The 24,169-nt window shown below is 42.0% G+C and overlaps 1 protein-coding gene across 1 annotated transcript; it reads left to right on the top strand.

Moving 5' to 3' along the window:
- The first annotated feature begins 1,107 nt into the window (after positions 1 to 1,107).
- Positions 1,108 to 23,325, top strand: n4bp3 (NEDD4 binding protein 3). Its single transcript, XM_029441345.1, has 10 exons — positions 1,108 to 1,335; positions 18,413 to 18,684; positions 18,816 to 18,981; positions 19,542 to 19,751; positions 20,052 to 20,173; positions 20,322 to 20,517; positions 20,608 to 20,700; positions 20,788 to 21,039; positions 21,235 to 21,493; positions 21,948 to 23,325. The coding sequence occupies exons 2-10, from the start codon at positions 18,446 to 18,448 to the stop codon at positions 22,334 to 22,336; spliced, it is 1,926 nt and encodes a 641-aa protein (XP_029297205.1). The 5' UTR covers positions 1,108 to 1,335; positions 18,413 to 18,445; the 3' UTR covers positions 22,337 to 23,325.
- The last annotated feature ends 844 nt before the right edge of the window (positions 23,326 to 24,169 follow it).

Genomic DNA, 24,169 nt, shown 5'->3' with positions numbered 1-24,169 from the left:
TTTCTTATTGTGCATGACCCCATCAAAGATGAAGTCATAAAAAATGTAATAAACAGTTGTGGTGGCAGATTGTTCATTTTAGTTTGAGTGAGATATTGTACCCGTACACATGTGTGTTGATGTTTAATTTCTCAATATTTTCATATATAAATTGATAATTATGTAAGATTAAGTTGTGATATTCATAATTATTTTAATACCATTATCTCATAATTTTGACAATTATAAAAATAGAGAAATTTAGTTTTATCTGAAAAACAATTGTGAGAAAAATGTAGAAACCTAAAACGACCAGAAATTAGTCTGTAACCATTTTAATAATAGAATAATCATTTTTACTTTTTAAGGAACAATGTTGAACATTTCCTGGTTCTAGCTTCTCAAATGTGATTTCCTCAGTTTTATTTTAGTTTGAATATATTTGGGTTTCTGACTGTTGGTCAGGCAAAACAAGACGTTTGATGAAAGTTTGAGTTCTTGTGAATGTGGTTTACATTTTCAAGTTTTCAGATCATAAAAATAATAGTTAATTGCAACCTTACAGAAAACGATAATGGTATTTTCCCTCAGAAGGATATGGTAAATGGCAGTTTTAAACTGTCAGGGGGCCCAGTGGCAACTGTTTGATGTTGGGCCCCTACTGACCCCACCCCCTTCCCACACCTCTGTGTAGACTTTATACACACGTGCTCATCAAGTACAGTGCACACAGCACACTACACAGAGCAGCTTCATTATCTTCCCAGAGACCAACCAGCACTCAGAAATAATATTTTACTAAATGAATAGTACTATTATTAGGTTTGTGTTAAACGTTATATATGATTATTCACCATATGAGCAGAATATGAACTCAAATAATAGTCTTAAACACCATTTTGGCACAGGGCACAAGACAGACATTAGATAATAATGCAGGGCCTGCCTTATTATCCTAAATGTACAACTAATAACATTACCCAACCCATTACACGAGCAATGAGCCTGGGACTTTTGTTTGTGTAGCGCACCTATATCCCTAATCGCTAGATGGCGTCGTCCCCCCTCACAATTTAAAGTGTGCCAGTCCAGCCACCCGGGGGACAGGCACATGTATCCCTGCCTCTCATGTGTCCTCTCACTCTGTTCAAACCTCGGAGAGGGAAAAGAGACAGTCCCAGTCTGCGCTCCTCTGTCTGCACGCCGCCAGCAGGCTGATCGCTGTCTGCTGCTCCTCACTAAGTCCTGGAAAATATCCTGCGGAGCCACGTAAACGGCGTTTCCTTATATAACCAGAGACGAAACTGCAGCAGAGTCCCAGTGCTGGTCCAAGAGATGTCTTGCGTGCAGAATATGGTGAGCGCCAATGTTTCTAATCTTTTCGTGATCCGCTCCCTCCTGCACATGCAGCGCTGCAGCTATAATCTATGTCAGTATTAGTGCATGGCTTCTTGTGCTCCATGATAATGGCATGTTCAAAACTTTCTGAAGACCAGACCTGAATAAATTAACTTGAAGATATGGTTTGATTTTGTATTTTAAAGGCTGTAAAGTCATGACACAGTGCTGCCCTCAACTGGATTATAGACTTTTAGTTTTAGGTTAATCCTTAAAATTTGTTTTCACTGTTGACCTGGCAACTGGCACTGTGTGTGTGAGAGAAGAAAAGAAGAAGAAGAAGAAGAAGAAGAAGAAGTGGACTGATGGATGAACAATGATTTGTTTGCCATTTATTTCCTGTCACTTTGCAGCTCTGGTGGTCTCCACTGACTGCAGTGTATTGAATAGTGTTTGGCCTGCACGGCTGTAAATGTTTGGGTTGAAGCTCACACTCCACGGTCGCTTTTGATGCACAGGAGTTTGGGGACAAAAGCTGTTTCTGTGTGTTGGAAAGCGTGTGTGTGTGTGTGTGTGTGTGTGTGTGTGTGTGTGTGTGTGTGTGTGTGTGTGTGTGTGTGTGTGTGTGAAGGGGGAGACACCGGCCCAGTCTTTGGGACTGCTGGGCTGTTGTCGTGGAGACCAGAGGCCACAGGTGACCTATGACCCAAGGACTCATGGAGCGTCGCAGGAAGAGTCCTTTGAGTGTGGTGGTTGTGGGTGCGTGCTGACGTAAGTGAAGGAGGAGGTCTGACAATAGAGAGACAATAGATGTGTGAGCTGTTGTTGGAGACTGCGTGGTAACCATTCCTGTAATTTAGGAATTATAGGAGAATTCAAAGAGGTGATAGCGGGGTGATATAGTGCTGTCTCTGCTGGTGTGACTGATCACTGCATGGTAATCACAGAGACAGTTTAAGTATTGTTTAGGGTTCAAGTCACTGCACAAAAATGCATTTCTCCATCTCATCCAGCCCACTTCTTCGTGACACAGCGGTGACTGAGAGATGAGATTTTGCAATCAGCTCTCCTTTATCATCAACTTCAAAAAAACAACCAAAACAAATCAAATAGTGCAGTGTTAGCTTGAGTTGTGTAAGGTCAGGATTGACTGCAAGATTACAGTTTAAAGTGGCAGTTCACCCAAAACACACACATTGATAGTTTAGGTAATTTACCAGGAAAATACAGCAACGTTTGCAGATTACAGCTTCTCATTTGTAAAGTTCATAATTGCTTGTCTCTGTTTTTTGTAAGTGCAGAATGAATACTTTTGGAGCTTTTGGCTGTCTGTCTCCTCAAATAAGCACTTTAATGACATTGCTTTGAGCTCTAATAACTTGTAATGTCATCATTTTTGACATTTTAGAGAATTTTAGAGACATTAAGAAAAATCTAAACCTTTTCAAATATTTTCAAATAAGTCACACTGATAATTGCCACATTATCAACTTTTGGATATTTAATCAAAAGTATCCATTTCCTTGATTTGATCAATATTGCAAAGCCCATCTGTTGGCAAAAATCTCCCAATAGGCTTTTAGCTAACAACCTATTAGTACAGTCTGACTCTATGCTGTTCATCTCCCAGCAGAATCAGCCAGACAGCTGATGATAGGATGTCTTCGTTCAGCTGTTTGAACTCCCAGGGGGTTGATACGTGTGTGTGTGTGTGTGTGTGTGTGTGTGTGTGTGTGTGTGTGTGTGTGTGTGTGTGTGTGTGTGTGTGTGTGTGTGTGTGTGCGTGTGTGTGTGTGTGTGTGTGTGTGTGTGTGTGTGTGTGTCTCATTCAAGTACTGACAGCTGATGAAACACTAATTCTGCTGATTGGTCAGATGTCTGCTGACCATTTGCTTCTTGTTGCTAACCTAAAGATACAAACTCCCCACACATCACACATCGCACAGTAAGTTTGAATAAAGGTGCAAATAAATATTTGTCAGTGCCCAATGAATTCAACGTCACCACTGTGAACTACAGCACAATAGTTTGTTCTAGTTGTGTAGCGTGTAAGTGCATAGCAGGTCAGTCATGCATAGTACAGTCTAGCAGATGGTGTAGCGAGGAGAGCTCACTCATAATGGCACAGTGTTGGTAGAGATTTCCCCTCCGGCCAGCCAGCTAATCAAACACTAATCAGCCTTTCTGAGTTCGGTCTGTCTCCCCTCCTCAACTCTTGTTTCCTCAGATTCTCCTCCCCTTTATCCCCATTTTCTCCTAATCTTTGGCTTATCCCATTACCCTATTCTCTCCCTCCTGTCAGCACTCATCTCATAGACTCTTTATAGACAAGGCCATGCCTGATCGCTCAGAGGAGAAAGTGCTGTGCTCTTACACTTAGAGCTTTCACTCCTCGGTCATCCCTCTGCCAGTGGCTGGCCTGATCCGCTCTGTGGGCCGTCTGTCGCTGCGATTAAGAAAATCACTGTGGGGTTTGGCCAGGCCAGGCGCGCCGGGCCGCCTGCCTAGATTCTGCTTCTGTTGGATATAAGGCTGTTTAGCTCAAAGCAATTACGGTAAATGGTAATAGTTTGCGTGACATTTATGTCAGTAGAATAAAAAGAAAGTGTTTTTCTGTGTAAGTAAAATATTATTCTGCAGTAGATGATCAGTTGTAACCACATTGACTACACAGACATGTGGTTACCCTTAGTCTTGTGTGATGCCTCAGTAAAACAATGATTTATTTTGCACAAGCTGCTCAGGTTGCAGGGCCCACCGGCTTGAATTAAGATATTTTCCAAGTGTCAATACAGAGAACAGATCTGAGTTAATCATTATCCCCAAGTGACCGGTGTTTCCTCCTTATAGCTGCAGATTGATCTTTGAAAGTATGTTGCAATTCTAAAACTAAAATAATAAAATACAACTTAAAATATATAATAAAAATAAAAATATTTGTCCTAGAGACATGGAGTTACTTGTAGTGACAAACCCTAAGAGAATTAACACCCAGCTCTGCAGTTCTCTTCAGCTCTACAAAGCTTTTCAGCATCTTTCAGCTCATTGTTTTGGTTTTACAGTCTGCAACTTTACAGCTTTGGTTTTGGCAGGCAGCATTTTTAGCGAAATGCTCTAAAAGCCCACCATATGCTACCTGCTCAGCACCCAATGGCAGACAGACAAGGTTTTTATTAGCATTTAGCAACCCCGTCTGGGGATGGAGGAGAAAAATCCAGAGCCAAAAGGAGAGTGAACATTGAACTGTTTGCTGACATGTTAGCCATTACAACTTTATAAAGTAATAATAAGTCAGTATAATAAGTTTGTGTCGTCGACCAGAGCCTGAAAATGAGCATGGAATAGGAGTAAAACACAGAAAAGGAAGATTTGGTTGCAAAAAGAAACACAATGTCAGTTGTATTTAAATATTTTGGCTACAGAAAGGATGACCAAAAACTGGTATTTTGTCTTCATCTGGTGAAAATCTTTCTTTTTTTTAATATCACGGAAAATATCGCTATGTCAGTTTTTTCCAACCATGAAGCCCTAGTTTGCAGGCATCTAAGCAAAGGTGGGAGTTTTCTTTGGCAACAAACTGGGTTGTCTGATGTGATACAAGTACATGTTCTGTGCTTTCCTTGTGTAACCCAAAGAGGTCAGCGCTATCTCCAGACACTTTAAATGTAAAGCCTCTGTCCACCCTCTGCAACCATCATACCGGCTGTCTAAATTACATTATTGGGCAGAAAACAAACAACTTAAAAAACTTTTCACAACATTTATCAGAATCAGAATTATTTTTATTGCCATGTAGGTTTTCACCTACAAGGAATTTGCTGTGGTCACTGGTGCACAAGAACAAAAATTGGTGCATGGATATATAAGTGAGTATGCATGGGTGGATCTGGCATAATGAGGAGCTATCTTGGTGCCCTATATGCATATTTATATCTATTACATTTTTTTCTTTCTGCCAGATGTAAAGTACTTGGCATATATTTCATATTTCATGATAGTAAAGACTGCTGTGTCCAGTATTTCCTGGTATTACTGACTGGTTGGTGGAACTGCCCCCTGATTGCTGAACAATAGTTTTATCCTCATGGGACAAGCGGGACCCTCTGACCTTAAGAGGGTAGAGGTCTGAGAGTGGAGGAGGGCAGACAGACCCCATGCTGTAACCTTTTGTCTATAAATGTCACCAACTCAGAGGGCACACGGAAATAGCTAGGACTATTGTCTTGTTGACGAAAGTAGCCTTTTTGCCCTGTGAGTCAGCTCAGCCTTATCGTTACCTCATGTTTTTATTGATCGGGCTTATCTCCCAGTGAGGAGGAGCGCACACACTCACCTGCCTTAGATATCAGTGGTAACCCTGTGTGTGTGTGCAACGTACTTGGCCCTTGTCTCTTTTATTTAGTCTGAAGAGTTGTAGCGTTGAGAACAAAAGGCCACGAGTGTAAGCCCTCCTCTGTTTATTTATATCTGCGTGTACAAGTAGCAATGGTCCTGTTCTCTACAACAGCCTTTCAGTTTGCTGTCACATCCTGTTCTTTTCCATGAAATCAATATGTTGGATTTAAAGGTTACATTCAGTTGCCATGACCTGCACATGTCTCGCTCAGCTCATACAGGTAGCAAAGTGGAACAGTGGTTAAGACTGGCTGGCACGTTGTTGTTTGTTTTTTAAGGAAATAGTTTGATATTTTGCAAAATACATTTATTTTTACATTACATTACAGTTAATTTAGCTTTTAGCTATTTGTTTTCTTGTTGAGAGTTAGGTGAGAAGATAGATATATCACTTGTATTTGTTTAGTAAGTTTGAATGTATGTCCACCAGCCGGTTAGCTTAGCTTAGCACAAGGACTGGATACAGGTAGCCTGGCTGTTCCCAAAGGTAACACAATCTGCCTTGTTGTTTTCAACTTTTTGGTAAACAAACATGTTAATTAGTGAGCTTTAGAGGTGCTGGTAGTTGGATTTTGCTACCTACAGACTAGAGCCAGGTCAGCTGTTTCCCCTTGTTTCCAGTCTTTGCGCTGAGCTAAGCTAAACCTATGCTGGTTCTAGCTTTAGATTTACCATACAGACATGAGAATGGCATCGATGTTCTCATCCATCTTTCCCGAAAAGACAAACTATCCCTTTAGGAATGGAACTTCTCTCAAATTATTCATTTGTGTTTATTGTATGTGAAATTTGTCTCTGTTAAATAAGATACTCGTACATAATGACAGAATTTCATGTCACGGTTTTTCAAAGAACTGTCAGACACACCAAGCTCAGTTGTGTGTCTGACGCCAAGGATAAGGTAATTTTTCAAAAGCCAACATCCAGCATGCCTCCCATAGCTGCTTCCTGTTATGTTATTGTTCAGAAGAGCTTAGGCAGAGGAAATGAGTCTAGCATGGGATGTTGTCTCGTCTAGTTGACTGGTCAGACAGGTACAGTTTCTGTAAGCAGGCCCCGACTCGTCCCTCTTTGTTGTTTCTGCCTAGCATGTCCATCTATGGATCTCCACATTCCTATTCCCTCTTTGACTTACCCTCCCTCCTGCTGCTAGCATTTTTTCATCCATTCACACACACAAACACACACACACACACACACACACACACACACACACACACACACACACACACACACACACACACACACACACACACACCACCTTCACCACTCCTCCAGGTTCCCAGAGCGTTCTTGTTGGTGCTGCTCTGTCAACCAGCTGAGAGACTTACAACTGAGAATCTGTGGAATCTGAGGCTGGATTTGCCTGTGAGGCCCAGAGGTAATGACAGGGGTACAGCGGCACCTGCTCAAGTGTTAGACTGGGCTGCCTTGCTTTGATGGGGTTATCCCCTCTTTTCATTTTTCAGCGGATTTTTCTTGAAGTTGCACTGAGCGGGCCAAAAGACACCCGAAAACATCACATTCTTGCTATGGAATGCCTTTAATAGCGTGCCAATCGCTACATTGTGCATTTCTGGTTGGCAAGGTGCTTTATTAGCTGGGATTCCTGTGCGCCCACCTATTGGTGCCAGCTTTAAGAAGCCCAGATAACTCCTTCACTGCCCTCAGCTCTGCTGCCTGCATCACATGGTGAAGAAAGAAAAAAGGAGTCGCTCTCTCCTGGTAAAGGAGCAGAGAACAATGTCCCCTCTTTTCTCCCAGTTTGAGTTATGTAACATGATACGATGTAGAACCCGTCCAGTAACCCAGCCTCAGGAAGGAGGACTTACACTCAGACTATTGTCCAGACGGTCCACGCTGAGAAAATCCCCACGCTCTCATTTTCCACTCATTCCTCATCTGCGCTCTCTTATTTTTTCCGAACCCTCATCCCTCTTTCTCTGTGTTCCTGCTGTATGTCTTTCAACCCAAGTCTGATCCCTCATTATTGTCTTATTACCCGTGAGCAAACAAGACACATTGTATTGTTGGTATTGGTCCAGTGATGCTGGCTCTCCCATATGTCAATGCAAGGTCTGGATTGACCAACTCAAAACTTGTTCACATGCAGGGCTTTTGTTCGTGAAACTGGGAGAACAAGTCCAACCACACCGGCCCCTGAGAAGGCTGAAAGAGCACAAAGAGATGAGCAGGTGAGGAGGGGAAGTGAAGGAAAAAGGAGAGGATGTAGGGTGGACCGGAAAGTACCAGGTTCTCTCAGGGGAGTCAAAAAAGATTTATAGCTTTAAAGGTCGACTTTAGTGATTTCTCCCAGTTTCATAAATGAAACACACAGGTGAAACCATCATCACACACAACCTAACATAAGCTTAGTCTCCTATTTAGATCCGTGTAAAGTCATCCTGTTTGCTCTGCAGGTCAGCGGTTATGACCGGGCAGCTCCCTCCCATCCACACCTCCCAACTGCCATCACACACTGAGAAGTAGGAAGTCATGTGGCATGATAATGAGTAGCGCGGGCATGATACAGAAAGAGAGAGAAATAGAGTGAGCATGGATTCAGGTGCAGAGAAGTAAGGTTTCAGGTGGACAAACAGACAGGTAAACAAGTTTTTCCTACCTATTCTTTTGATCTGTCTGGGGTTTTATCTGCTTAGAAAAGTCAGTCCTATGATAAAGTACCTTAACACCACAGTCTACTGTGTCACACTGGGCTTCAGACCAAAGCAAGAACTTGCCTAACCTGTGTGTGTATATTTTATACATTGCTGAGCTTGCTGTGGGGAAAGTTTGACTTATTTACATGCCAGCAAGCTTAACATGCTCTGAACTCACTGTAATTGAAGGTTGAACAGCCTGATTGTTAATTTCTTACCCCAGGAGGCATGCTTCTTTGCAGTGGAGTTGGATTATAATTAGCTAACTTTTTAACTAAATCTTCTCTCCCGGGTGAATGACGTCACACTGAGCGGTAGCCTCTGCCTCCCCATTCACTTCCAGCACAGAACAAATACGCTAATTAAGTGTTAATTATTAAGTGTCCCAAAATGGAGCCACATGGTGATTAAAGACTAATATAGAGTATTATCTGCTCCGCTAAACTGTGCACCTTGATTTCCTAAAACAAAAAAACTCTTTCCATTACGTTCTTTTTCTGTGTTTTTTGCTGATTGTCGGTCTGATGGTCTATTTGTGTCCCTGTAATTCCCCCCGAGGACTATTCATGGCTTAATGTTGTACCCAAGCTGGGTAATAAGATTGCATTAGACTGACTTGTATTGCTATTATTGAATTGTACGGCTTGAGGCAAAATTTCCCAGCTGCACATGGTGAAATTCTCCTCATGTTGATGTTTCACTTTTTGTTTCTTGTTGCTCTGCTGTCTTTGTTAACAGTAGAGTTATGACCTGTGTCGGCTGAACAAGCTGATTTGAAGTTCCCACTGTGCGTTTCAGCACCAACATACAACAAACACTCTTTATTTACAGAGAAACTCCACAGGGTGGAAAAGTGCTGATCCTCAGCGTGCGTCAGCATCAGTGTTTACTACCTGACACGCAGCCTGCTCCGCTCTTCCTCTGGTGTTACAGTGCAGATGAGATCAAAGAAAAGGTTTGCTGGGATGTGATCGGGAAAGCTTTTTATCTTTGCGGTTTATTTAAGCTTGAATTGGAAAGCATTAACATTTAAAGCAGTCAACCCATATATGTATATTCCTCTCAATCCCTATCAACTTTCAGCTGCAGCTCACACGTTTCCTGTTTGTGTTTGTGTGTGGTCTAACATTGAGGGTGTGTGGATGGATGGATGCACGCAAGTTCACTGTTCAGGAACTGGTTCAGGTGTGGGTCGATGTGGGAACCACTTGATTTCTATCTGTGTAATCACAGAACAGTGACTCCTACATGAACTGCTCACAGAAACAAAGAAGCCACACAAAGAAAAGAGAAAGAGAGCCTCTGCTCATGTCCCCCCTATCCTCCGCGCTCAAATTAATTCAATAAAAAGCTAGCTCGTGCTTTTGTCTATATAAGCTCAATTAACACTGTACGCCTCCCCCGCTCTGATTATGTAGCAGAATTATCAGTCATTAAATGTCTGATATTACCAATTTAGCTCTCATGAGAGCTAAGGTGCTTTAGATAATAGATGTTTTCTTTTTTTAGGTAATCCACTTCACTTCAGGGCCTGTAGCAGAGAAACAGACCCTTGTCCTACAGCATCACCCATATCAATGATATATGGCACTTTAATAATTACCTAGAGAGAAATGTAAGGAATTTGAGTTTGTTTCCTCACATCGCTCTCTCCCTTTACATTCTTCACTCTGAACTCCTCAGAACTGATAGCAGCAGTTGGCAAACACTGTACAGGCTTTGCTTGTTAACAAGGTGAACAGAAACCAAACAGAGAACTTGAGCTGAATTCAGGATAAGGTGAAATAGATTGCGTGCCACTCTGCTGTTTGCTTTCTCAAAGATTCCAATGAACTCAGCGAGGAAGTATTTCTGTATGCTGCTGTTTTCACAGTGGTTGACCTTTCTTGATGACATCAGGGAAAGGCTAGAAATGCAAATGGGTTTATCCAGTGTGGTTTTGCTGGTGGAATTGTGCAAGTAGATGATATGGGAAATCTGGAGGGATATTTGTCTCTGTGCACTATTATATTCTCAGAACAAGTAAATATGTTTTTTTTTTTATCTATAGCACTCTCCCCATGCCAAACACTGTACTTCATATATTACCCTTAAACATATCGCCAAAATCATAAGATATATATAACATGGGGCCAAAATGTGTCATGCTTCCACAATTGGTCAAAATTGGACCAGCAATATAAATATGTATGTATAGTTTGTCTCAGGACCCGAGGACATACAGTTATTCTCTTTGGTCCTTCAGAAAGCCCCCTTTAAGTAACATCAGGAGATCTGTCATCAACCCCAGCCAACGATACCTGGGGCAGGGCTAAATGCCTCTTATGTTAAATGTGACACATACTGTTCAAAGATACGAGTACGCTAAACAGCCAAAGGGGTTATTTTAGAATGAAATAACTCTTACAGTGATAGTGTTTAGAAATGAGGTCAATTAGCTAGCTAGCTAAAGCTGAAGTCTGGTAGTCAGCAAAATCATACATTTTCTAGAAATGACAAGCTGCTTTTGTCTGACATCAAGGACCTTTTGTTTCCTTAAAAATTCATGTAATTGGTAAACCTGCCACCACTATAATTGTAAACTACATTACATGTCGTGCGAAAATAGAAAGATTGACAGGTGTAGCAACAATACCTAAGGGTATTGTGTGTTCAATTTGTTCGGAGATTATTTCCAGTTCAACCCCCCAGATTACTAATGCAGGACTAGATAGTGTGAGACATGCAGTTGCTGCTGGGTAAATGTACAATTACAAAGTATATTTTAGTGAAGAACATAATGTGTTTTTAAACGTTTACCTTTTATCAGATCTAGAATCAGATCAGTTAGCACCTTGTTTTTACCACTCAGGGTGATTGGTAGATTAGTTAGTAGTGTGTGTGTGTGTGTGTGTGTGTGTGTGTGTGTGTGTGTGTGTGTGTGTGTGTGTGTGTGTGTGTGTGTGTGCAAGTGTATGTCACTTAAAACAACACTGAGGTCAGGTACTTATCCTTATGCTGCTTGTACTAATCTCTCTTTTTCACACATACATACTCATCGAATTAAAACAGGCATTAATCTAAATAAAGTTTAGATTAACAAAGGGATTATGCAATCAATCCTTTTTCACACCACAAATTGTAAACTCTTTGATACTATTGGAAGAGAACGAGAACAGGGTTGTTGTCGAATACATTTCCCCATAAATAACACAAATAATACATTTGGAGGTAAGAGGTAGCCCTGTGGACACACTCCATTGTGTGCCATCTTCTCACACTGAAGCAGCCTTATGTAACATCCAGATCAATAAGGTTTCATGAAGCACCAGTACAACCAGTCACCCCAGATAACCCCAATATCGCTACTGTAGTCAGAGCCAATAATTGAATTCTTTGCAGAAATGCAATAACGTAAAGTCAGCACAGGCAGTAAAGGAAAAGGTGCGCTGTGCAGACCACCATCAATAGACTAACTGATGCAAATTGAGAAAACCCACCTCAGCTTGTCCGCCTCAGAGGAAGTATTGACGGCTGACTTCATGGAGTGAGTTCAAGTCAGTCATTAAAAATGGTGAAACTGCAAATCCTCTAAGGCAGCCATTGTTTCCCAATTCATCCCAAGTTTTGAGTTTCAAGGTTTTGGTCTTAGTCGACTAAGATTTCCTATATCGATTAGTCATTTTTTAATGCTTTTTTCATGCTGAATGACTGAGTTGACTAAGAATTTCTTTAGTCGAGGACAGAACACCTACATTTTACTGGACTGCCAACTTATACTGAGTTATCATACGGTTCAGTCATATTTAAGGATAAACCTTGAAATTGGTCCACAAAATAGAAGTCAAATAGAGTGTTTATCCAATAAAAAAAGTTCCAACTGAAACTAAGAGGTTGGGGATGTCACATGAAGCCGTGTAAAAATTGCATTTAAAATGTCAAAACTATCAAAAATAGTATAAATAAATCCAGCTGCCTTCGCCTTGTGTTTTACTTGTAAGTACGACCCACAGCATATTTTTGCACTTTAAGTCTATTTTCTTCTGTTTTTCAGTGCTACAGGGTATTGTTGGGCAATGTGCTTCAGTGCAAAACATATTAGTGCATCACAAAGTCCAGCAAATAGTTAGGCTTATTATCATTGATAATAATGAGTTCAGGGTGAATACAATGGTATAGTATGGTATACAAGCTGCTCCAGTGTTCCCTAAAACGTGTCAGCTTTCCCCCGTCAGTACTCGTAGAATAAAACGTCTGTGTCTGCTCTTAACTGTCTGTGTGCTGTCTCAATAGTGCCCTGTATTTACAGCCATGACCAAATATGACCCGTTGACCTCTGTAAAGGCTCAAGTGTGGCTCATCAATGGAGACCGTGTGAGACTGAACACTGGGCCTTCAGCTTTAGCACCACCATGTCTGACCGCCAGTGAATCTTGTCCCATGTTTCACACAGAGACTGCTCATGATCTTGAGTGTCATGAAATGAAAGTCGACCTTTTTTACGCAAAATTCTCTCTGCTCTCTCGTTCAGAAGACAACAATCACCTCGAGGTAGTTTAGCTTGAGGCATTTGACCAAATGTCCATGTCTGTGTGTAGCTTGTCAGATTTTACAGATGTTTGACACTACATGACACGAACTGTGTTCAGACACACAGAAGACGGAACATTTCACAAGCCTACTTTTCAGCGTCTTCCCTGAAGGTCCTCAGGGTCTGTGGAGAGGAACGAAGTCTGTCTGCCTAATTGTCTCCCATCCATAATGAATAACCTGCTAACAATTAAAGGCTGCTGCCGAGCAATCCTCTGTTGTCATGCCCCGCAGCCAGAGACAGCCTCACACTCACTCATTACACGCTTGCATGTAATTGTCAATCAGAGAGTGGAGCGCTCCTTTGCTTCACATGAGGATAGTTACTTTCTATTCGGCCTCCGGCACAGCTCATCCTCCTGCTGCTCACAGATTTAGACAGTTCAAACTTCAGTACATCAGATACAAGTCACACTTGACTTGAATAATTGGTAATTGATTAGATACTTGTTTTCTAAAAAGTTTCACTGATCGGTTTGTGTGGGGGAAGACGATATTGATGATTTGTCTTTATTTTTTGTGTCATGCACACAAAGTGCCCAACCCTTATGGGTTCATTCCATAACAAAATTACAGGTTCTCTTACCGCTCAGTGCTAAACTAAATATTCTGCCTTCTCTCCCAAGCTTGGAAAGTAAAATTTGCTACTAAAAAGTAGAGGAGCACCGATACTGATATCAGATATCAGTCAGATATTGACTCAAATAGCCAGATCGGGTATCGACGACAATGAGCCGATCTGGTATCGGATGCCATTATTTAAAATAAATAACAATTCAGTACATTTATATTTATTTTTTACATTTAGTCTTACACATAAAAGAATGATCCCAGTCACTTACACACAGTGAAGCATGCTGATATTATTAAACACTGGTATCGATATCAGGAATGAAAAAGTCTGATCGGGGCATCCCTTCCCTTCCTGAAGGACAATTTCACAAGTGTTTCTTAGTCATCCAGCCAAAAGAAATCAACATAAATGGAGGTCATTTTACTAAAGAGTACAACTCTTATTACCCTGTAGACAGGAAAGTGAAACTAGCTCACACAACAAACAAAGTCTGTCCTCCTCTGGAATGGCTTTAAAGCTGCCGATCTAAGGGGAAAGTTGTGTTTCCTTGTTTGATTTTGGAAACATGTCACTCATATGGTTTCTTTGTGCCACTGTTCTCAGAGATCAGTGGGCCGGTAATGGTCATAATCAGCCTGTTTTGAAAATGTGTCAGAAGCATCATAATACATCAAACCTCTGACACCACCATGAAATCCTGTCATGGCAAAGTAGGAGTTAAATATAATACTGCAGTTCTCTTTAGAATAGAATAAATAAGGTCAGTGGTTGATTTGGTAATCGCACTTTAGTGTTTTACACAAATAACAGCTGTGAAAACTAGCGAGCACAGCTTTGATAGAGCTTATATAATGTAACAGTGTGCACTGTGTGGGAGTTTTAGATGTAACCTGCGAAGTTACCCCACAAATGAAAACAAACTTTGATCACGGATCAGGGGAGGGATATCGCAGAGGGAAGAGGGCAGAGCGCCGTGCATTTGCTTTTTTCAGGGATGTGTTGATAGACCCACACACACACACACACAAGTGTGAGTGAGCGTCTGTGGGAGTGAGCGCTTGGTGCATCAAAAACTGACGAGCCCGAGCTTGTGTTGTGTGAAGCATCTTTGGAATTTGGCTTCCCGTCCTTCTCTCTTCCGTCTCAGTCCCAGTGCTGACCTTTGTGTTTCTGAGGGTTTGAAATGTCCCTTCTTCACGCTGAAGCATTTCAATGAAAGCCTTGTTTTCCCCACAGGACTCATGATTACAATATTTTAGGAGTGAGCGTCCTTGAAACCCTGCTCTTGAAGGCTGCATGTTTTGTTTTCTTTGTGATTGTAGTAAAGTGGCATCTGTATGGTTTTCTGGAAGAGTTAGGATATCACCCTGAGAGACGCCTCACTGAAAGCCTTTAGATTAGACACTCTCAGCAGCATGTTCACATCTTTCCTCTGTGGTATGCACTTGTCTGTATCAAAAATAATGTTTGGGAATAGCAGTATTCAGTATTCAGTATCACCCGTTCGCTGTCTTAAGACAAGCTGTGCAGTTCCACAGGGTAATTATACTGATGCTCAGCTACAGTCAGCGGGCTGACAAGGTGTGCTGACCAAATGCAGTCAGTCAATGTGTTTCATTCATGTACTAATTTGAGGCTGCCAGAAACATGTGCCAGCAGCATATGCAGGTAAAAGTGTACGACATCAGAATAATAGAGAGGCTCGTCTGTTTCATACGCAGCACTTTGATGTTCAACATTTTTTACACTTGATCAAAGTTAGCACCATTTTGAAAAAGCTTGTCACTGCTTCACAAGAAGCATAAATCAAGAACAGAGCACTTTTCAATTAGACCATAACTGTTCAAGGCTGGCAGGAAGCACGGCTTTGATCCATGTGTGTGTGTGTGTGTGTGTGTGTGTGTGTGTGTGTGTGTGATTTAAAGATGTGTGTTGCATTTCAGGGCCCCATGGTTAGTCGAGGCCGGGCTGTAAATCTTGCTGTGTCTCCTGGTTTACTCGGGGCCCATAAACTAGAAGGCAATTATGTAAAACAACTGGATGCAAGATTTCTTCAGTGCTGCAAGATTTGTGGTTGCAGCCTAAAATGATTTTTACCCTCCTATCTACCCAAAAGGAATTGCTTTGCCTCAGCTGCCCCCACCTCGGCCCCAGTTTCCCGTCAAGCATCGATTGGCCTCTCATGTGGCATTTGGCAGATACAAGGCACAAACAGAGTAAACTACCGTACCTAAAAATACTGTGTCAGACCTTGGCCAGTGGCCATTAGGTTTGACATACTCATGATTTATTCATATGGTGTCAGACACATACACTCAGCATGACCTGCACTGCATCATCCATATGTCTTACTCTGACCCGAAAACAAGGAAAGACTTCCTGGTAGAACGGCACCAGAGAAGTTCTCACGTTATATTTGATTATATTCGTCATCATTGATTATCGGGTTTCTTTCCTCAGCCTGAGTTCGCTATTGGCTTATTAGGAGACGGATGCTTTAGTGGGAAGTTTTACATTGGAAGAAATTGCACCTCATGAATACAAACATGAGCAGCTTGTGCTGCTTTGATCCCGGACTGGCTGAGAGCCCTGAGTGGAGTGGGCTGGAGTTGCTGTTGCACAGCTTTTTTATGCCTATTTTAACCATTTGCATAATTGTTATAACCGTGTAGGCCAGCAGTGCAAAGCTCTTGATAAATGTGGAATGTATTAGGAGCAAGAGGAGATCCCACAGTGTCACAGCGGCTGTCTGTGCTCATACATAGTATATTTCTGTGACAGCAAGAGAGACACCTGTGTGTACTAACTGAGAACTGAGAGTCAGGGGGTTACATGTTTCATCCAACAAATGATGTACAGAATGTACATTTTATTGAACATTTCCAAAAGCTTGACTTCCTAACAGACAATTATTTTCACTATTGTATTAAAAATTGCAGCAACCAACCTGAACTTGTCAAGATATGTAATCAATCCATCCCAGTGACCCCATTCTTTGCTTTATTTTTCTGTAAAGTTCTGCTATTGCTTTATAGTAATGCAGGAGCCAGCAGGACCGGTTTGAAAGCTCATCTTGTTGGTGCGTTTAAGGACACTCTGTTATCTAAAGCTTGTCAAACAATCCCTATTTTAATGCAAATTAAAACAGCATTCATGTTATCTTATTGTTCATCTTTTAGGTTGGATCTTGTTACAACATACCTTTCAAGTAGAGTCGTTTTTGGCAGCCATATCTCAAATATCAGATGTCTTTGAATGCATAAAGGAGGAAAATGCTTTACCTCAGAACCATAACATATTCCTAGTGTCTTAAGCCTCTGGTTTATTTTCTTAATATAATACAATGAATTAGGAAATGAATCTTAAGATTTGTTGTAGAAATGTTAAGTATTCAAGATTGGTTGTTAATTATTAGCAGCATGTCCGGTATGGCCCTTTAAATTCTACCACAGTGCCACATCAGCCGGCCCTCGGGTCCTGTTTATAGTCAGAGAGACTGCGGTGTGTTTGTGTGTTTTATGGTCTCCTGAATGTTTTATGGCTGCTGGGAGTGTTTATGCACGGGAAGAGAGAGGTTCAACAGGGTGAAATCAATAGTGAGCCTTAATGAGGTTGTCTGAAAAGAAGAAAGGGAGGGGATATGTGGGTGATTTGATTGACGATCTTAAGAGAAGATTTGCTTCGACTCAAACTCAAATTGATAAAACAATAGTGCCTCTAAGGTAGGTGTAACTTGGCAACATGTTTCGCAAAGTCAAGAGAAAATGTTACTCATTGTATTGTTTCCCTTCTATACAAAATGTTGCCGAACTGACATTAAAATGTAATCTCAAAGCCACCATATCTGTTGAAAATGTCATGAGGCCGTGCTAGATTTGTGATGCAACACTGGGTGTAAACATTGGTATATTTACACGTGATTTTCATGAGGGACAGGAAATTTGCAAACAAAATAAGCTGCCGCAGCACTTGTTATGTGTGTAAGGATAACATGAGCTCCGGAGAGTAAAGACAGATGCTGTAATAACTGCATTATGAAATAGACATTTTCAAATTGGTTTGGGATTTGTCCTCTTTGTATAGACATCATTTCACATCCATTGTTCTCTTATAAAAGGTTTCCATGGTCACTTTGTGTGTGTTTGTTTTGTAGTGAAGTGCTATGCTGTGTTGTGGGAAGCTGAGTTGTTCTAGCTGTGAGACAGCTGTCTGTGCAGAGAAACACAGCTGATGAAACGTTCGTAAAGGGGCGAGTTTAAGGTGGAGTTTATTTCAAAAGTCACTTTAAAGCATACTGACTTTAGTGATCCTCTGACCTTTCATCTAGTGCCACCGAGGTTGATATTTTTCGTTTTCAGTGAAATGGCTTGACAACCATTGAATGTATTGGTACAGATATTAATTGTGCTCTGAGGAGGAATCCTATTCCTGTTTTTAGTCCTGGCTTTAATGCTGCTTTGTAAATGCATGCTAAGATGCTAAAATAACAGAGTAACGGTCTAGAAATCATAAGATTGTTCGTATAAGCATGTTATGTTAGCACGCTGCTAAATGTGTATGTTTGGTTACATCGTATTCTATGACAGTAAACTTAAAGTCTTTTGGCTTTGGACTGTTGGTCGGACAAAACAAGACATTTGAAGATGTCACACTGCGACTATTTGATTATTTGTGAAAATAATCACCTGATCAATCGATGCACATTATTGTTATTAGCAAATCTGAAAATCACAGAATGAAAATGCATCTAAATTGTAAAATGTGTTTAGAACATCTTAACCGAGGGCCTATAATTATGTTGCCATCAACAGCATAGTCATCCTGCTCATCAGCTCATTATTTACTATAAACAGGTCGACCTACTTCACCTTCCTTTTCCCTTGTCTTTTTTTTACAGAGCACCTTACACCCCAACAGAGCCCTGTAACCAATGGCAACCTCAGTCCAAACTCTTCCTCTGACCCGTGGCCCCAACAAAAACTTCCGTAACCCGTTGCCCCTCTTGTCCCGTTGCGGCATGGGAAGTGTAGGCAGTCTGGTGGAGAGACCAGATGTGTCTCCGACTAAAGGCAGCCGTGCAGTGCCTCAGGTGAGACCCAAACAGACCAACAGTCTCCTGAAGAAAGGCTTCACCCAAAGAGAGCTACTCAACTACCTCAACATCACCAGGTGAGTGCTGCCATAAAATACAGAAGCAGATGCTTTCATAGTACGTTTCACATTCTGCAACTTTGAAGGCGAAGTAGTCTGGAAGGTACTATAAAACGTGGCAGGACTTGACCTACTGTGCTTCCAAACAGGAAAGAACCTAAAGCAAGCGGTGACGGTAAGAAGGACGATATCTCCGGCCTCGGCTCTGCCTGTGGCCGTGAGGAGGACAACTTATACGCCAAGGTCTACAACAAAGACGGCACCGAAGTAGATTTGACAAAGAACTCACTGCCAAGTGCGGGCAAGTATGAAAAGGTGAATATTGTTGTTTAAAACACTGTAAAAGGTCAATCTTTGCTAAGCATCATGTGCATTACAATATTCAGGGTTAAATAGATAACTTAAGGAATCAGGGAAAACTTCAAAGCATTTTAAAGGTACTTTAAAGCAGTAGGTATGAGGAGGACAGAGTCTCATTCAGCTGAATGATTTCCCATTCATTTTATAAATGATATACAGCCTGCCTGTGCTACATTGATCAGTATCACATGTATACATCTCTGACAGTGTGGTACAACACCCCCATAGCCGGGTACCAGCATAAATCAACCTTAAACTTCCTCCAGATCACCAGCGTAGATTTAGAATCTGCCATTTATTGTGTTGCTGGATTTATTGCAGCAATCAAATCTCACCATTTTTGCTTGAATTGATCAACTCTAAGAACACAGAGGGGCGGACAGCATTGATTTAATAGAAACATTGTGATTTATTGTTCCATAGCCCAGCCCCCTTTGCTGTGAGTAAGGTTTCTACGATCTTTGCATCCTCTTAAAGTTCCCTGAACTTTCCAGCTCTTGTTTCGTTTTCTTCAGGCTCGTTTAAGGTCTGCCTTCAAGCCTGTCACCCCCAAAAATTTCTGCTCCATGCAAAACCTCTATCCATCTTCCAAGTCGGAGGACGTGGACCATGGCCTTTCCAACGGGCTGCACAGAGCCTACGCCCATGTCCCCAAGGCTGTCTCCACCTCTTCCTCCTCTTCCTCACCCTCCCGTCACGGAGCACCGACATCCAGTGGTAACAAGGTATCTAAACACATGATCAAAACATTAAGCCTTGTTCCCTACTCCACTTATCTGGCTGGTTACTTTTCAGAATATCCCAAAAAACATAGACTTGAATTAAACTTGTTGGAAAGTTGAGCTATGGGCCAGAGAGTGATTTTGGAAACAGGATCCAGTATTTTGGATTGATTACAGAAGCAAAACAATTACCTTCTCATGATTTGTAAATTATTCAGCCATTATTTGGGACTTAAATTTATCTTTTCTCAACCAATAATATTGCAGTGATGAATAACTGTATAATTATGTAATTATGTGTAGGCCCTCTCCTCGGTGCGTGGGATGAGCCAGGAGGATGACAATCTGTCAGACTCGGGCCATAACTCCATGAGCAGCCTGCCGCCATACAGGCCTCCCTTCCGCCCACACCTGTCTCACATCAGGTATGCAGCCGCAATATTTTCTTCTTAGCTCTACTTTATATTCAAAAACAGTGTTGCTATGATTGATTTTGTATACTTAATGACTGTGTGGGTGGTGATAATGGAAGAGATCTTAATGGCCTTCGGGGGTTTCTTTTTTTTACCTTAGTGCGTCTATGGGACACATCAACACCATCGGCTCCCTGGACCGCACCTCTCTGGGCCAGAAGGCTGTGGGGCCAGGGGGCGTGGCCATAGGAGAGATGGCCTGTCGGAGCATGGCAACCCTGAGCCGTCTGGTTCCATATGGAGGGGAAGCTCCACCTCCTTATGAATGGACACTCTCCCTGTCTGTGGAGGAAGTGGTGAGTACTGTGCAGATGGATTGGAGGATGGATGAGCAGGTCAGAATTATTTACTGGTGACTGGTGAGTCCTTCATGTTGTCTTTTCCAGGTCCGGGATCTGGAGGAGCGCCTGGTTGAGAAAGAACACGAGCTGAAACAGATGAAGAGAAACCTGGATGAGAGTGAGGGCGCCATCGCTCAGGTGAATCTCATTGTCTGTTCTTCACCATTAATCTATACATCCAGCCTCTCTTTTGAAGTTTTACCCACACATGCTCGCCGCATGCAGGTGTTCGAAGGGAAACAGCGTCTGTGGGAGAAGGAGGTGGAGGAGCTGAAACACCTGTATGCCGCCAAGCTGCGTCAGGTTTCCCAGCATGCCCAGCGCTCCCAGCGCAGCCTGCAGTTGCAGCTGTTCAAAGCCCAGCAGGAGAAGAACCGACTTCAAGAGGAGCTCGACAGCCTGAATAGGGAAAGAAGCCAGGAGGCTGGAGCCATGGTGAAGAGAACCAGTCCCACTCTGGAGGAGACGCAGTGGGAGGTACAGCATTGGGAGGAGGGGGGAGGGGGACACTTTATGGCAGGGAGAAGCACTCAGAAAGTAGTGATTACAGGGGACAGTGGAGATAACTAAATTCCTTCTTTGTTTTCCTGTTAAAATGATTATAACCAGGTCAGTAAAAATGTGTGTTTCTCCTGCCCCTATCCCTCATTTTCACATTACTCTATCTCTCAGGTTTGCCAGAAGTCAGGGGAGATCTCCTTGTTGAAGCAGCAGCTGAGGGACTCCCAGGCGGAGGTGGCCCACAAGCTAAGTGAGATCTTCCAGCTGAAGACGCAGGTCAGGGAGACCCGCACAGATCTGCGAAACAGAGAGGGCCAGATAGATGCACTGAAGCTAGTCCTGCAGGGGACACAGCATCGCAGGTGCTCCTCTCAGACTGCACATGAGGAGGGGAAAGGAGCTGAGGAGAGTCCTTCAGCTGGGGCAACAGGTAGATTTATGTATCTGTTTCTTACTTGTGTGTACATAATTGTCACTGGCAATTTTTTAACAATGTGCTCTCATGGTTAAAATACTTTAGTCATGCACAAGCTCATTTGTTGACACAGCACTTTACCAAAAGCATGTTTCAAAGGAGTTTATGTAACATACATAATACGATTGGAGGGAAAAAGGTAAAAGAAGCAAGATAAGTATATGCCACAGATGCCTGTTTAATATCAGAGCAAGTGAGGCATCAAAGCTGGGATTCTTATCAACACAGCTGGAGCTTGTCTGGGTTATTTTTGATTTACGATGTTTACATACTCAAAATCAGGTTATTTGACTAACCAGGTCAGGAGCAGAGTTCTCTGCACATTTAAAAGCAGCTAATGTTTTTCATTATATTTCCCCTACGGCTCTGCTGGATTGTAGTTGAAGCCATGTGAACCTCTTGCTTGCAGGAGGCTGCGGGGGCCCTACAGAGGAGCGTCTGCGCGCAGAGCTCCTTCTGGAGCGACGCCAGAGCGAGGGCCAGGCCATGGCTTTTGAGGAAGAGAGGCAGACATGGCAGACAGAAAAGGACAAGGTCATCCGCTACCAGAAGGAGCTGCAGGCCAGCTACTTAGAGATGTACCACCGCAATGAAGCGCTTGAGAGGGAACTGCACCAGCTGAGGGCAGGCAGAGAGCTAGGAGGAGCAGCAGGAGCAGGAGCAGGAGGAGAGAGCAGAAATGGGACATTGGAAAGAGAAGTGCCAGAGCTGAGGAGTGAGAGAGAGGGTGAAAAACAAGACGACAGACCTTCCTCTGGTTTGCCGTGGATAGAGAGAATTGAATCCTCTGAAATTTGAATGTGACAGACTTAGCCGTATTTGCATTGCAAACTGTTTCTCCCAGAAGTATGGTTTCTACAGAGGTCCATGTGCCTGCCAAGAACAGGGAAAGAAATTAAGTCAAATTATGAGATAAGTAACATTTTTACTTACTAAGCCAACACTTTCAGAAATAAGTTTTGACAGAAGTCAGAATTATTAAAGATGCCAAGTTAGTAATTATGAGTACATCTTAGTCAAAATGCTATATTAAACAAATTTCTTGAAAGAAAATGATGCAAAATGTTGATCCACGATGTAAAAGTAAATCAAACTGTCCAAATGATGAGACTTTAAGTCACGACAGAGATAGCACTATTTCAAAAGTTTGACTTATTGTCTCAGTATTTTGACTTTGATGATCATTTTCATTTGAACTGCGCACATCTTTTCACCTACCATTCCACTTCTCCTCTCTGTGAGGAAAGGTGCATCTCTGGGTTAAGTATCAAGGATTAAAGCGATCTCGTGCCAAGGTACTAATGCTATGTCTTTGCCATCAAGAAAACTAACTGTGTACAATTCTGAAGAAACTGGAAATGTTGGACTTTTTCTCAATCGGTTTCCAGCTCCTGTCACGTGAGATCTATATATTTTGTACATAATGCAATTTGGATTTGTTTGGCCTTTTGTCATTGCGTTTCAAACACACTGTTGTCTTAAATGGGAATATTTTCACGTATTTTGATTGCAATGAAAGAGCCATCAACGGGTTAGGAAGCTGAACACGACTGCCCTGCTTATTGGTGCGAATTGTTGCACATACCCAGCCAATAACAAATAAATGCATGACATAGGTGAAGTTGTTCTCTTGTATTGTTTATTATTAATATACGAACATTCAAAAGCCAGCTGTCAACCGACATTTCAACATACTGTGACTCTTGTCTATTTACTGGAATTAAAACTGTACAATATAAATGTATACATTTGTTTTTGGATTCATAATAAACATTTATGAAGTGGTGTAAAGATTGTTGCCATTTTCTGTTGTAAATCAAGGCTGCAAAATGGTTTTCTGTCTACCGTTGTCTAAATTAAACTCACCAGAAATCACTTGTCAAAATGTTAGCGGTGTAACTGATGGCATTCACCCGAGGGCTCAGACGCCTGCCTGCTCCGGAGGGGCTTAGAATCTCCACAGAGCGTGCCAATAAAACCCAAGGACAGAAGCTTTATGACAGAATGAACAGAGCAGTGGAGGCTTTTGGGACTAATGTGGCTTTTAGAGGTTGAGCCTTGAATCCCTATCTCAGCCTCTCCCTAAGGCCCTCCCTGCTCTGCCCCAGCCAGTCCTCACATACCATCTCCTGCAGAACAGACAGCAGGGAGGTGGAAGGTCAGCTGAGCTGGAAACATAGGAGGATCCCTAAATAAGTTCTTCCTTGGAAACCATAAAATGCGCAAACTAGAACAGAGTGCCAAGGATATTTTGGCAGGCATCAAAGCTTAACTTTTTTTAAATCAATGTGTTATGTTTATGGCTTTGCATCAGTGGGCATATCCATACAATGGGAACAATAAAAGATAACATATGTAAGTCCATAACGCAGGTTTATTTTTTATACAGGGTCATAATCTGAATAGCTATGAGCTGTGGCTGACTCACAAGGCTCTTACTTTGGCATTTAAAACATTATATAAACTGGGGCTTAATATAACTGCACAGCACAGGAGTGGTTTACTGTAGTGGGATGAGAAAGGATTCTTACCTCACATGTTATCACTGTAGGAGGGTTGCAGTGCTGAATGCCATCAGTGCTGTTTATCTGATGAATTCACATGTCTATTAAACAACATTTATGCAGGAAA

The sequence above is a fragment of the Cottoperca gobio genome, chromosome 10 (assembly GCF_900634415.1).
Source record: "Cottoperca gobio chromosome 10, fCotGob3.1, whole genome shotgun sequence".
Taxonomy (NCBI): Eukaryota; Metazoa; Chordata; class Actinopteri; order Perciformes; family Bovichtidae; genus Cottoperca; species Cottoperca gobio.
The sequence above is the reverse complement of the archived record's forward strand: the minus strand, read 5'-3'. Positions and strand labels throughout refer to the sequence as shown.